Here is a 16,679-nt window from a genome sequence, read left to right as displayed (position 1 = left end):
CGATATATTTTTGAGTTATACTGACCACCGGCTCGCAAATACGTTGGCGCATCGCTTCTTAGTTAGCGAAAGATCGTTTGTTTTAAAATAACAACTATTCATAAGTATGAACATTTCGATTTTACAGACCTTTTTATAGTCATTTATATTGGTATTTTATTTTGAAGTGAGAATAACTCGTGAAAAAGTTTATGGATCCATAAGTATGGAATGATCGTCGCCCGCCAAGGGTACAAAACCTACCTAAGTTAAGCCTTAGCCCAATACGGTTTGGTATGTATTAATATTTATAAAAAATCTTAATTAAATGTTATGTTAAACATTAATAATAACTGCTGCTTTTACTTGTACGGGTGTTTTATAAGTCTATAGAGTAGGAATTATAAAGAGCTTTAGAATCAATTTCTTTTTGACGTTAATACGAGACTTCAAGCCCACTGACATATTGATAATATCTAAGTACCCTCGCACAAAACTTGCCAATACCCGGTAATATAAACTACTTTTACAGTTAACGGTAACGCAGTGTTAATGCGCCGCAAGAGAACTTGTATACAAAGTAATTATATATATATGCATACACTCTTATGCTCTAAATTAACAACACCTGTATTCATTGTACTAGATGTACAGTGATAGCGAAGCTAAAGCGAAGATTTATAGCTTTATGTCTTCAAGTTACTACGACCTAAAATTTAAATATATTTCTTATTTAGTCACTAAATAATAATTCTCATAACTGTAACATAAATTTTCTTTACTTTTCAAAGTATATAGATCTTAAACGCAAGACCATGAAGCATCAATTTCAGTGCTATTTTCTCGAAGCCTACATTCCTCAGAACGAAATATTTCAAATCGTTATTATACTTATACTTTAAACTTCTCATAGTCCTTTTCAAAACTGCTTTTGCATCTTGATATCAACTTTTTTATTTAACTTTTAACCTGTCAAAAGATCTCTCATATCTTTCGCTGGACAAACAACCTAAAATGACCACCCGATTGTGCTGGCTCATAAATATTTTTTCGAAAGATGATTTATATGTCAGGCAGGTCTAATTATTTGGGCCGTGCCTTTCGAGATCAACTTTTTTTTCGCGTCTGTGAAAACAAAAAGCAATACCAAGAATCGTAAGTATAATCATGCATTTAACAACGCGTATAGTAATTGTGGTTGAGGGTAAGAGAAACGGTATATGTACGTGTGAGTGTTTTTTAATGAACCAGAGCGAGCCGTGACAAGAATTAAACGGCAAACGCAAATTATGGTTTAAGTAAAATGTAATTGTGACAATAACTCAACAGGGGGGAGGTAACACGCGAGAGAACGTTTATGAAAGTTACAAGACACGCTGTATCGAGGAATATTAACCATATAAAAACACCGTGGCCTTACGCAAAATACACATGCCAAACTCTCTTCTCAATCTTACTTCTCACTAATATTATAAATGCGAATGTTTAGATGCATGGATGTTTGTTTTATGTTATCTCCAGAACAGATGGACGGATCTTGATGAAATTTGGTTTACATATAAAACATAGTCTTAATAAACGCACAGGCTACTAATTATGTTTTTTTTTAATTCCGATCGGACGGTCACTAATCATATACACGTAACAAATACTTTATTAGATTTTTTAGTAAACCATTTTGAATGACTTTGTGCGGAAACAAATAAATTTTTTGTACACCTGTACACATAAATGTATGTAAATATAACTCAAAAACTACTACTTTCCAATAAATGATACCGTTTCTATTGGACCTTATAACATATAAAACGAGCAAAATTTGGCGAATGAATCTTTTGCTGTAAAACTTATATTTTTATGTATTAAAATTGCAACTAATAAGAACATTGTAAAATAACATCCGCATATATATCATATAAGTAACAATATTGCCAGGCACATCTCTAAGCCATTATGCGCCGGTTCACATCTTAATCTAAAGGTTAACCGTGTGTCTGTTACTGTCAGTGGTCGCCCCGCTGCGCTGCGCCTGCGCCGCGCCTGCACCTCCTAGACTAAACGCGGTCCAAGACATGAACTTTGTAAAAGCCTCTAGCTAAATTTAAAGCGACAAAGTCAAGAATAGTGTAATTATATTTGTGATTTTTATTTCAGTTTTTAAAAATAATCTTTCCTAAAATTATGTGTTTCCCGGCTAGTTAAGTTAATAATTATGTTAACATCAAGTCTAGCTTATATTGGTATATTTATAAATCTATGTATGAAAATCAATTGCTGTTACTTAGTCTCGCTAAAACTCGAGAACGGCTGAACGGATTTATCTTATCCTGGTCTTGAATTGTTCGTGAAGGTCTAAGGAAGGAACTAATTAAGTTTTTTCATTCCACGCGGACGAAATCTTTCATTCCACGCGGACGAAATCGCGGACGACAGATAGTTTTATATAAATTCCCGCGCACAGAGTCGTTCAGAGTGGTCTAGTATAAGACGATTTACGGTATAAAGAGTTTTCTTTGCTAACGTAAGTTAAAGTTAAGTCTCTTATGACTTGGACCAATTAAAGTTATAATTTGTTCAACTAAATTGTCTGTAAAACTTACGCATAGAATGTTATGTTTAATAACTAGTGCCATGGGAGGCTGATTTGTAATTGTACGCCTGTTTCGTGCTACGATAGTTTAGAACAAATAACCTTTTGTAAGCCGCTGGTATGATGTTACAAGGGCTCCTTTAAATAAGGTATCACGAATGCATTGTTAAGAGAGGTGTCGTGAGATAAATCTTTCCTGCTCAGTACTGACCCATCTCAATTGCAGCTTGCTTACATCAAATGTCGTCTATTCTATGATTCTATTTTATACTATTTATAAATATTGTCTTAAGTCAAAAGAAATTTTGGTCTAGCAGCGATATAATGATATAAAGAAGGCTGTTTCCAAAAACATAACATATTAGGTGTATTCCAAAGAAGTATTTGAAGAAAGTACGACAATGGGAAAGAAGTAGTTTCGACGCATATATTTTATACATAAATTATTATTGTCGCATCTTATTGTATAAAGTGTATAGAAAATCGAATAGAAAGTAGTCTAGCCCTATTATCCGCTGACAATAATTCCACGTCCCACACTTCGCACAATTTGCTGAGTGTCTCCGTTACTTGAAGGATGGCACTATGCAATAAGTGCAAAATAGTAAGTCATAATATTCTTTTATTTCTACAACTATTTATGCTTTACATGTATGTATTATATATATTTTTAAACAGATGTGTGTTACAAAGGAATAAGCTACCGAGAATTCCAAGCGAGTGAAAATCATACAAAATTCTTACATCGTAACCCAACCCATAGAAAATGATTGTGATAGGATTATGTGATTCGCTTGTTGCAACAATTTATGATCTCTGTCCCGCTCTCACATTGTTAGCTCCGTGAAAATATGTCCCATTGGACATCATTATATGAAATTACATCGCATCGAATCCACTTCGGACGTGCGGACCATTGGTGAGAACTGCATTATAGTTATTAGGATCCCAACAAGATTTTCATACGCTTTCGATGATGCAAATTGTTTTAACAATTGTCGATTTGTACGTTAGAAGGATGTCAATAGGCAAGAGTTGTACCTTGTGACTAAAGCTTGTCTTTATCATATAGTACTTTTTGCTAATATTATAAATGCGAAAGTTTAGATGGATGGATTGACGTTTGTTAGAAGGTATCTCCGGAACAGCTAAACAGATCTTGATGAAATTTGGCACAGATGTAGAACATAGTCAGGAAGAAGACATAGACATACTTATGAAGTTTTTTTTTCAATTCCGCGCGGACGGAGTCGGGAGCGCTAGCAAACATGCGTGTATTTCCAATAATTTTTATTAATCCTATTTATTTATTAATTGCTACTAGTGAGACTCCTAGATCAACAATTTCTAGGGTATGCTGTTGATCAAATATAATTAAACCCCTGTCTTTTTCTGATTTAATCCATGTAAATTAATTAAACGGATTCATCAACATACTCCGAAAGTTGAAGTAAATATGAAATTAATCAAATCCAATCCAATTAACGGATATTTATTTTTAAATTCACATCTTTTTTGTTACATTATAATTTAAGGAAATAAACTTTTTGTTATTGATAAAATTTGTACTTTAAATCAAGTTTATAATATAAACAGTTCATATTTCATCGGAATTGAGTTGTATTGACCGTTTTAAATTTATTAACTTTAAATATAGGCATGTAAGTCAACTTTCAATGTTCTACTTGCATTCTGGTTTATTATTTAATAACCTATGTCATTAAAAGATGCGAATGTTACGAAACTCTCGCGATATGTCTACGGTTCGCTGGCGAAAGTTCCAGACATTAAACAGACAAGTAAAAGAACAATAAAAACCTCAATATTAATTTAATAAAATCAGAGACGTCATTGTAAAAAATAATAACAGAATTATTTAGTTAGTAGCTGTCACCCGCGACACCGTCCGCGAGGAATTAAAGGAAAATACAATTAGTGTCCTATGTATTCTTCCAGGTATGTTCTACATCTATGACAAATTTCATCGAGATCCTTGCAATTATTTTTGAGATACCTTCTAACAAATATCCATCCATCTACACGCAATTAATATTAGTAAGATTCATAAAACATGAACTTTTTTTTTATATATTCAACAGATTTTTTAAATTGTAATATTAAACAAAAACGACGAGAGTCGTTCCGAAAACATAAAGATCTTTTAAAAAGAGTAATGGAATTACTTATTATGTAATAGAAGAAATAAAACAACATTGGAAGTTGTCTAGGTAAGACTTATTTATGTACTTGTTAATATTTTAGTTTGCGTCGCATGAATATAACATAGAAATAGTTTAAGACCATACCGAGTCAATAGATGCAAGAGACTCAGGAATTTGTAAGACAAGAATTAACATTACAATAATAGTTTGAAGTCGTGCATTCAAATGACGCATCGCCTGCGATGGCCGCGACATTTGGCTCATTGTTAGCAATGCCATCAATTATATTATTCCTAGTAAACACCAATAAGGACAGCGGTATGAATATGCAATATCGCCGCGAGAGATCGGAAACAGGTCTTTATCGGGGGCTGCCACCCTGTCACATGGACTAAGATCGAGTGCCGCTGAGCAGATTTTAATGGAATACACGCCATGCACTAGCAAAATGGCAACGTTTATTTGCAACCACAGATAACTTTTTTTCTATAAAATAAAGAAAAGCAGAGGACAATGAAGTGGCCGATACCGCTCATGTACCAACACCAGAAAAGCTGCAAACGCATTGCTGGCCTTTGAGAAAGAAGTGCGCTCGCTTCATAAAGGATTCTAGTAGAAGACACACTGCGACTTCATGACATGTTTGGTAATGCATAAAGTAATGTGTAGAAATAATATTATTTCACCCAATAAAAGGAAATTGGATTTTTTTAACATTTTATTAATGATTTTGTAAATCAGCGCCATCTATCGAGAAAGGTTGAATGTTCTTCCTATCACAAACCAAAAAGCAGAATGAACTAATTTGATTTCAAACATTTCTCAAAGATGGCTCAGCTGTTAACGGTCAATAAGTTTAATTTAGTGTAATTAAAACCTTTTTAATGCAATAAGAACTGTTAGCTTTCGTAAAATATTATGTGAAAGTCTCACGTTTAAGAATTCGTCAATATAATTTTTACAATTGTACGCAACTTTTTTTCAATAAATTTTATTTTCTTTATGCGACATAATGTCGAAATATGAAAACGACACAATATTATTTTCTTGTTTAAAAAATAAATGAGATTTTCTAATTTATTTAAACTAGAAAGGAGGAAAACAGTAACATGAAACAAAAGGAATGGGTCTGATTATATTGGTCAGGCTGATACCAAGTACTCACTCCCGGTCGCTATCCCACTACTGCCCGATACGGGGACTTTTGGCTGCTGGGTTTCCCCCCTGGCCCGGTTCACCCCTCCTTAGATAACCTGCAACTTCCAGACTCCTCTGGATGTTCCATATTAATACCAAGCTTAGTGTGGACGTCCAGTCAACATGAGCCACACGGCACCAGGACTCCCGAACTCAAACCATCCTCCAAGCCCGACCTCCGAGTAGCCGGATTACAGGAGACGCCACGCTCCCAGTCGACAAACATTGTGAAAATACGCATTCATTTATACGAGACCATAGTTCGATTCGGTTTCACCCGTGAAGAAATGTAATGTTTTAAATTATGTATTAACTATTTCCTTCAATGTTTCCAGAAATTCACATAAATTTGCATTTTTATTTATATTGATAATTTTCATTTATATTGTGAAAGTTTTACCAACACCTCACACAACTACAATTTGATTGAGAAATTGCTTTGATAAAAGTGCCATCTATGTGTGCAGTGGTGAAATTCACCAACTGCTGCCACGATTTTTTACGGGTTAGTTTTATTATTGTCTCATAGATGGTGCTAAGGAGCGCAAAGGTCTAAAATAAAATTTTAATTCTTTGAAAATATAACAAAACAAAGAAATTAATTTAAAAAATTAATATTTTAAATTTTATTATAAAAAAAAAACAAAAAAAAATATGTTGAAATTTTTTTAAAGCGCAATAGTGAATCGAACTATGGTTTCGTTTAAACAAATGCGTATTTTCAAAGTGGTTGTCGACTGGGAGCGTGGCGTCTCCTGTAATCCGGCTACTCGGAGGTCGGGCTTGGAGGATGGTTTGAGGTCGGGAGTCCTGGTGCCGTGTGGCTCATGTTGACTGGACGTCCACACTAAGCCCGGTATTGATATGGAACATCCGGAGGAGTCTGGATGTTGCAGGTTAACTAAGGAGGGGCGAACCGGGCCAGGGGGGAAACCCAGCAGCCAAAAGTCCCCGTATCGGGCAGTAGTGGGATAGCGGCCGGGAGTGAGTGCACGGTATCAGCCCGACCAATACAATCAGACCCATTCCTTTTGTTAAAAAACTCATAAAATCAATCAATTAACACAAACTTTTATTTTGCGTTTTTAACGTATTTACACGTATTTAAATTTATTACATATATTATTTAAGGTTTGTAACAAAATGAAAAATACTCTTATAAAACCAATACAAATGTTTTTCAAAACAACGCACATTCCTTTTTACTATACACTACACTAAACTATACTTTAATATAGACCCAAACAGATAGGGGTTATAAAAATAACATACCTATATATTAGATGCCACAAAAAGAGAACATATTTTTTGTTCATAAGATTAATTCTGTATTCAGACAGGGGCAAGTCAGAGCGCTCTTCAGCTTTCGAGTGGGCAACGCAATGAGCAGCCCACTTAGACATTGTAACAAACCACTCGAAAATATTCCAGCAGAAAGAAATTTCCATTTCTTACTTGAATTAAGATTTATAATTATGATATCATATTAATGATGTGTATCTAAGTTCTTAAACTAAATTTATGTTTTATATTTATAACGATTAATAACCTATAAATGTAATTAATATCTGTATCTGTCATATATTCTATATTAGCTTATTCTGATAAAAGGCTATTTTTTCATGCATTTAATTGATATTATTCGATTACATTTGCAGACTGATAAGCAGTTGATATAAAAACAGAAATTTTGCTAAGACCGATTCAAAAGGCAATAAAATGCAGAAGCGAATATTTGCTATTTTTTTCCGTCAGGGTAGCATACATGAGGTAAGTCATTTATACGATACATAATATGAGATACTTTTAATTATTACTACATTAACGTATTAATAATTATAAAAATAATTAAAAATAAAATTTAAAAATCTTTATTTGAACTTATAACAAAAGCAGTACAGACTTAGAAAACAACCTAAATAGAAAATATTCGACGGCATTGGTATAAGATAGAAAAAGTCGAGAAATATAATAAATTAATGTATTTACCTCAAGACATCTTATTATCGCCAGTTTGAAATCACTTAATGTTCAAATTTAGCACATTAACACGTATCACTAACTCACAGTTGATATTATTAAAGTTAAAAGAATTTCAAAAAACTAACAATCCCGGTAGCCAAATATGTAACTAATTAACTGTTCAAAACCTTTACTTTTAATTTTCAATTACGCATAAAAGGAATATGTAGGTAGATAAATATGTTACCCGATACAATTTTTAAATGTGTTCGGATATTACATTAAATTATTTTATTTATTTTAATTAAATAATAAAAAAGAAATTAATATGATAATGATAGAAAAAATAGAAAATGTACAAAAACTAAGCTCCAAATGCCAGATCATAAATTAAAATGGTAGACATTTTACACTGATATAATCTGCGAAATAAATTCGGCTTTATGAAAAAATATATTTTTGATTCTTTTTGCTAATAAATATATTAGCAAAAAGAATCGTAATTGTAAAAGTATTGTAATTTCTATTAATTTTTTTTTGCTGTAACTGTATTTAAAATATTTTCATCGTCAATATAAAAAAAGTTAATTTTATTGTAACTATATACTTATTCCAACTTGTAAAAAAAGTTCTTAGAAACTCCTAAAATTATTATTTTTTTATATTTCATAACTTTATTCGTGTAGATATAAAAATGTAGAGCACAAGTGCATTGACCTAAGGTTAAAAGAGGTTAATAAACTATTTGTTACACAAGGCTGTAACTGGCAACTAATAAAATGTCATTAAAATTATTTTAAAAATACCCAGAAATTCTTTTGGAACAGTCGTCATAGCTACGAAATATTTGAAGGAATTTAGAAAAATTGAAGATTGACACGGACCTAGCGTTTTTTGTCTCGAAAAAATTGAATAATACAAAAATAAATGATGCTTGGTGATGAAGAAATAAAAGAAAGTAGCCTGATGAGACCCGGCGATGAGATTATAAGGTTTGATATTCAATTATTTCCCGAAACAAAATGTCGACTCGACCATATTGAATTATAATTATTTTTATATTCATTTTATTTGAACAAATGTATTTTGTTACAGTATCCATGAAGTTTGTTTAACTGATAAATTTTATAAAAAGGATTTGGGATTCGGGAATGAAGCACTTTTTACCAGTTCATCTAAAAACGAAGTAAGTCAAATTTAAAAAATTTATGGAATTTTCTATTAATTTCAAGCGGTTTTGATAAAGTTATCACTAGGTACCTACATATATTTTTATCAACGAAATCTATATTGATAATTCATTTAAAGCGTTTCTTTTAATTACCATGCGTTTTTATTGGACCGATTCTATTACATTGGCACATATTTTCATGCTCTTCATTCTATTTAAAAGAACAGAGACGACTATATAAGTATGTTCATCCAAGCCTCACTGCAGTGGAAGCTTACGGTTAATATTAAAGAAAATAAAGTTATGTACCCTACAGAAAATAAGAGAAATCTTGTTGTCAAGTTTCCAAATTGTAAAGTCGACCGTACTCGCCTTTGCTAGTCTTATTTTTTAATAATAATTAAAAAAAAGAACGGGTTATATCGAAATTTATTACGGCTATTTTCTAACACTAAGACAGAATGAAAACGAAACAAAGATGTACTAAACGCAAACTTCGCTCTTTATTCGTCACTAAGCAAACTCCGATTATGTATTAATATTGGCTCTCAATTTGTCGTATCATTTACTATTACAGTTTGCTCATTATTACTTTGTATACAGTTAGAGGTTCCCCGTTTCCTCCGCGATGGCTTCTATGCCGAGGGTTCAGAGCAGCAGGCCAGGTTCGCGTGGACCGAGGAGGATGGGAACATCGCGGCGCTCGTCTCCGAGCCGGGATTCGGGACAACAGGACAGACTACATTCGGCAAAGACCTGGACGTCCAGTTGAAGACTGACATGGTAATTACTTTAGAGTGATGCCGCACGGATAAAATTAGAGGAAGTTTGAAAGTAGCGCCAGTGATCGAGAAATTGAGGAGTAAAAGATTAGCGTGGTTTGGACATGTTATGAGGAGGGATGATGATGATATAAGCAAAAAAGTAATGAGATTGAATGTGGATGGCTACAAGGGTAGAGGAAGACCAAAAAAAGTATGGAATGACTGTGTGAAAGAGAATATGCGTAAGAAGGGGGTAGACTCGGATATGACGGCTGATAGAGATGTATGGAGGAGTAGTACATGCTGTGCCGACCCTCGATAGGGATAAGGGCAGGTTGATGATGAGTGATGCCGCACGGATAGCGCAGCGGTAATACAACGTCGGCCATGCGGCATAACTTTTGAAACTTTGAATGCCACAAATCAAATTGTTTTAAATAAAATATAGTAAAATTAAAGACGTGACGGAAAAAAAAGAACAACACAAAGTAACGTCGTAGTAAAAACAACATCTGAGTTCTATTCAACTTAATTTGATTGTTTTTCTTATTCTCAGAAGAAAAACACGAACTCTGTATTCGAGTCGTCATTGAAGAAAGTGCATGCGGAATCTTCTATCGTCTCGTCTACTTCTACGTCAAATACAGGTAATTATTTCATCACCGTGATTTTTATCCTCTAATGCCATGATTTTTTTCTTTTTACACCAACCTTTGTTACTTAAAATTCTCGTAGATCCAGGACTCAAACAAGCTAATGACTAAAATGTCACAAGATGGTTAATGGTAGCTTAAAAATTAAATATTTTGTAAATATACTTAACTTTGTGAACTATTGAGGATTTTTTTTTTGTTGTATGCAGGTAAATACAATCAGACCGCGTGTAAGATTGACAAGGCGGACCCAAGGTCGCGGTATCATTACGTGAAGTATGTCAAGAGACATGGACGTACTGTTAAGCTGTGGGAATGTGGGATATGTAAGTTATTATATAAAAACTATTGTGTGACAGTCATTGGTTTTATATCTTGTATTTGAATTAGCAATATTTAATTGATCACAATCGAGAGCTTACTTTTTTATTGATTTTATAGCATTTCTTCATTTTTTCCGAAGTTTTGAGTTCAGTCACGTTTATACTCTACATTGTTCTTTTGGTATCAGGCAGCCGTGACTTCCAGCATCAGTACACATTGATGCGTCACCTGCCAACACATACAGACGAGCGCAACTTCCATTGCGTGGCGTGCGGCAAGAGCTTCAGGCAGCTCTCCACACTCAGCCAGCATCGCGCCATACATTCTGCTGAGAGACCGTACGCTTGTGAGGTGACTGACAGAGAACCAAACACTTATACTTCTAAATTAGGACTTACTATTAATTAGAAGAGGAATGTTGTAGAGCAGATTACAAATACAAATTTTATTGCAGCAGTGGAGTGGACTTAAGACATAGAGCGACAAATTAAAAGTTTCTTTCTGTCACAATATTCGCACCTCTGCTATTTTGCTTCTTTACTTTATAAAATATTTGTGAATGGGGACCATTTTGATATATAATCTATTACTGCAAGCTAAGTATAAAGAATTTTACAAACGTGTGAATCGTTATTTTACGATTATTGAACAATCGTATAATTTATATTGAACCAGGTTTGCAATAAGACGTTCAACCGCGTGTCGACCCTGATCTCCCACCGCAAAACCCATTCCGACGAGAAGCCCTACAAGTGCCACATCTGTCCCAAAGGATTCCATCAGAAAGGTTCCCTTCCTAAATCCTTATTCCATTCACCTTCGATACACTTTTACCTTATAAACTTTTATACAACCTTCTAAATATCCTTGTTTTTGCGTTTGAAGCTTTATCCAATAATTTCTGAAACTATTGCGTTTTACAAGCCGTCGAAATTTAAAAAATAAGACTGAATTTATCCAAAATTCTTCTTGATTTAATTTTGAATAAAGATTGTTCTGATGTTTCAGGAAACCTCCGCAACCATCTGTTTACGCACACCAACGAGAGACCGTATAGATGCAACATTTGCTTCAAAGGATTCAACCAGCAGTCGAACCTCGTATGTCATAAGAATAAGGTAATAATTATTTTGAATTTTCTTCCTCGTTCTCTTTATTACTCACCTCTTACTGCGCTGGAGCAGCGACCGAAGTTCCTTCGACACGAGAGGTCGCCAACGCCAAAGAAGTGAAGCTGAATTTAGTTTATTTTGTTGTGTATCATGTATTGCATTACATGACGACTTATCTAGTATTGTTATTATTTCCAGGCGCATCCAGATGATACAAGTAGCACTACATCTAACCCTGATGGGCGCACTGTCACGCGCCCGCCGAGAACCGCTTCCGTTGCTGAAACACAACCAGACTCTACTAGGTGAAATTACTTTAACTTGTTCAAAATATCAGTTCTTACTTAAATTACCATACACAAATAGTTTTGTTATATTTAAAACCTAAAGATAAGATAATAAGATTGGTGTTTTTGTCAGTTAAAGATTAGCTACAAGCCTAAGAATTTGAATATCTCTACTGAAAGTTTGTATTCAATTGCATTAATAAATGTTTCAGGCAATCAAACGAACATTGTGAGGTTACCTCAACTGTCGGTCCCTTCCTACCGGCAGTGGAAACTCCGTCTTCTTCAACATGGAATCCCAAAGACAACTTTTGGTCGGTGCCCAAGTATTTCCCGGATCCAATCGACGCTTGGTGCTATACCAACCCTATGAGTTGGAACGGAGGTGGTGTTATTGTTGATCAGATAAAGACTTACCATATGGGAGTCGCTTTAGCTACAAGACAGACACCGTTTGCACTCCTCAAGCCTGATAAAGGTGCTCCCGTACTAGTCAAAGTTGTTGATACAAAGCTACCCGGCGGGAAACAGGTTCGTTAACACACCAATTTTTATAAATTCATATATTTTTTTACATGTACAAAACATCTAAAAATGATTATTGCCCATTTACCACTGCTTTGGTAATTTTAATCCAAGTTCGTTTACAATGAACTGGCCTTCCGGGCTTCATTTTCTGTTTGTAAATATTGGTTTTTATTTTGGCCATAGATGTTGGTGCCGGCGACCGCTGCTGACTTGAGAGATGGCGGCAAGATTATTGTGAAGAATGACGACAATTGCAGCACTCAGGTGAAGATAGGAGCATTAGCATTCTTTCAACCATTTACTTATTGTAAAAGACCCTGTGGATAAATACAGTCAGACCGTCTAACACCAATAGAAATGCTTACCAAAAATAAAGGCATAACAAAAAACAGAATAAAATAATCATGGATACCTTAATAAAATATTGTCAGTGAATAAAAGTTGGGTATTGAGAAATACGCTTTGGGATTTATCTCTAATTTCCATTGCCTGTGTGCCCTTATGTGATTCCTTCGTTGCTTCTGATTTTTATTATGACAATAACTTGGAGTTTGTGACTATGTTAGGAGGTGGAGGTGCAGGTGGGCGGGGCGGGTGCGGGGGGCGCGGTGCAGATCCGCGTGCCGGTGGTGGCGACGGTGGTGCCGCGCCTGCAGCCCGGCGGCCGCCTCCAGCTGTGCGTTGAGGAGCCGCACCACGCATACCACACCGCGCTCTCCACACACGGTGAGATTATACAGCATTTGAATCAATGGATCATTTTCAAGACCCAAGACTTCTGGTCCTGGTAGTTGCAATAGACGTGGAGTAAAATAATTTTACGTCATTTTTGTCAGATTTATGGCAATTAAATAGTCATATCTTTGTAGAAAAAGCAGAGGATAGGCTTTAGAGAAAATTGAAAACTCATCAGACTGACTACTTTTATTTCTAGCTGGTGAAATTAACGTTGGTCCCTGCGGCAATAACAGAACAACTCGACCTGAGAGTCCTAAAGTTCAGCGCAGTCACGACACTTCTGATAGATTTGATGATCCAATGATTCGATCAGGTATGACTTCGTTACTTTTGATTTGTAGAGATAGCTGTTTCGTTGCGAGTAAATACATCATAATTACTAAAGATGAAGCTAAAGCTAAATTTGTGTTGGTGAATTTATGTGTCTATTTTGGGGTCTCAGTTGGTGCTTTTTTCTGTACATCTTGGTGTCCTAGGTATGTTTCTAGAAGTATTTTTAATATGTTCATCCTTGTGTAGATTTGTTATTTGTGACTTTTCAGGTCGCTGCATCTCATCGTGCGCGCTGCCACCGCCCGCGCCATCGCCACCGCTCGACCTGATCCCGATGGATCTCTTCGAGCCTATTGAGTGCTTGCCCATGGGTTAGTTAATACATTGTTTTTTTATTGATTTTTAAACTGTATTAAATTAGCACAATGTGTATAAATTTGAACTAAGTACATTGCCCCCTTCTGTTATATAAAAAAAAAACTGAGTACATAATTGTTCTAATACTAGAAAATTAAAATTCCAGGGCCACAGATTACTGCCGTTGATAACGTGCACCAGCCGCCGGGTTCCGATGACTCTGACATATTTATTGGCAGCTTTGAGGTGAGTACTTTTTATTTTTTAAACCAGGATTAGGGGTGTCACACAAAAGTATTGTTTTATTTTATCGCCCCTAATTCTGGTTAGGTTTGCCTCGCGAAGAAATTGATTATGGCATTTGAAATTGAGTAGATTTATGATAGAAGATACATTTAACGGAGTGTATCTTTCAGGAAAGCATCCCGCTCTCTGATTCTGATTGAAGCAAACCGTACCAAGCATTATTTATACATTGAACGCATGCCATAGAAGTATTATTTTTTTTTACTTAGAATTAAGTAAAACTTTGTTAATTGCTAATATACAAGACATTTTATATTCTGTGTTTATTTGATACGTTAAAAAAGAATCTTAAAATGTTAATGAATTCTAACAATCCTGTTGAGATTAAAAAAACGCAAGAGTTTATAGAAATATAAATATTAAATTCTTAATATCATGAACTCTATTGTTGCGTAGACATGGAAAAGGCAATTTCCTGTCGTCATTGTTAATAGCTCGATATTATGACGTATCTATGACGCGCCCATTGTAAGCCACACTCGCGGCGTATTGTCGCCACGTGGGCGGACATGTCTGAGGGCTTCGGAGCCCACCCTCTTATAACTGTTGATGCAACTCAACGATAGATGGCGTTACTTATACGAAGTGGAAAAGGGTTAAGATTTTAAGTTTTTGTAAATTTTGTCCATGTTGTATTTTGTCTATTTCTTAATAAGTTTTGTAGATGTAGAATGATAGATAAAGTTTCTATAGATTTATTTTCATACTCATTTATTTCATATGTTGATAGTTTACGCGGTGTAATAAAATTTTAAAATATTGACTAGGATCACGGTTCTAAATTACGGCTTTCTAGTATTAGGTATTTTATGAATATGAAGATATTTAGATAGACTGCAATGATGTTACAATCTTACTTCTTAGTCTAAACTTTCATAATTATTGGGTATACTATAGATATCTAGAAACATAGTTTAAATAGAACTGTAAATATTTTTAACGTCTTTAAATTGAATGAAACGTTAGACAAGGTCATTAGACAGGAAATATAATTGTGGATGTCTTCATTGTAATTAAAACTATGCACATTCCCAACATATTTTCAAATTGCCTATTGTGATCGGCCAATTTTCAACTGATGAATAGTCAGCAACCGACCACAACAAATCTTCAGACAACTTTATACAGCATTTAGCGTTGACTAGGAACGATGGTGCAATAAAACGCGAATTACTCTGGACCAATTTTTTACCAAAGCCGAACGCGTGCCGGACACGCGACCGAAAATATTAAAACTGGTGTCGGAGCTGACACGAGGCTTTTCCCACCAATAAATAGAGAAATCTTCTGATAGCCCTATTCAGTTAAACCACACATCATTAACAAATAGAACTCAAATCTATCTAAACGCAGTAGAGTTCTATTTCACTTACACAAAATCCAAAAGTCGGACGTCAAGTATTTATTATAAATTGAAACTAATTTCTTAGTTTTTTAGGTTGATATTGCATTGTATCGAATAGTATTTAAATTAGGGTTGCCCTCAAATGTCCAATACCGCCCCCGACGGTTATCGAATAATGCGTCGGCACGTGTGTACTGGCGCTTTTTTATCGAATTTTTATTTCGGCGTGCGAACTTAGAAGTGGCGTCCGCTGCAGACTCGGCCTTACAATGCTGCATTGTGTTCGACTTAGGAGATTTACGATAAAAATGTTCTCTCTTTAGCTACTTATCGAATTCAATTAAATAAATGATTTATATTCGTTTGATTGTTTTAAATGAAAATGAAGAATTTTTCAAAATGTAGCATATTTAAAACTACAGCTTATGCAGCTATATATAATATACATGATTCAAAAGACTAGACTAAAAATATAAAGCTCCGGTAATAACTGTTTATTTAGATAGAAAATCCTTATAAAGTACATGGAATTTAAAAACAAAAATGCAGAGATTTGAAAGATTGTACCAATATCATGCGACCGTTTTGTGTAATCTGTCCATTATAAATTCAAAAAATAAATAACAACAAACTTTAACAAGGGGTAAGCTTGTTAATGATTTGTAACTCAAAATAACCCTGTTAACAAATTTTATCATTAAAATCAACATAAAGTAACATTAAGTCTATCATTTCAATAAAATATCATTAAAACAAACAAACACGTCACGAGAACTAATACCACTCGGGGGACAATGGTCCCCTAAAATATCATTTCATATTTTGATTATGATATCAATGTCGCCCACTGCCAGTGCTCGGCTTTTTTATATCCATTGTTGAATAATAGACATATTAACCCATTAAAAGTCGCGTGCCGACATAATGTCAT

The 16,679-nt window shown here is 34.5% G+C and overlaps 1 protein-coding gene across 1 annotated transcript; it reads left to right on the top strand.

Annotated features, from left to right (window-relative positions):
* The first annotated feature begins 8,741 nt into the window (after positions 1-8,741).
* On the top strand, positions 8,742-14,630 carry LOC106120668 (uncharacterized). The gene is made up of 16 exons (XM_013316035.1): positions 8,742-8,882; positions 8,986-9,076; positions 9,665-9,844; positions 10,382-10,472; positions 10,688-10,804; positions 10,990-11,153; positions 11,478-11,589; positions 11,811-11,920; positions 12,113-12,219; positions 12,414-12,732; positions 12,913-12,993; positions 13,296-13,455; positions 13,664-13,780; positions 14,010-14,111; positions 14,264-14,343; positions 14,514-14,630. Exons 1-16 carry the CDS (start codon positions 8,818-8,820, stop codon positions 14,541-14,543), a joined length of 1,926 nt encoding a protein of 641 aa, XP_013171489.1. The 5' UTR covers positions 8,742-8,817; the 3' UTR covers positions 14,544-14,630.
* Positions 14,631-16,679: the final 2,049 nt, after the last annotated feature.

This window comes from Papilio xuthus, unplaced genomic scaffold (assembly GCF_000836235.2).
Source record: "Papilio xuthus unplaced genomic scaffold, Pxut_1.1 DF826949.1, whole genome shotgun sequence".
In the NCBI taxonomy this organism is placed as follows: Eukaryota; Metazoa; Arthropoda; class Insecta; order Lepidoptera; family Papilionidae; genus Papilio; species Papilio xuthus.
Note: the sequence above shows the minus strand (reverse complement) of the source record. Positions and strands in the feature narration are given on the sequence as shown.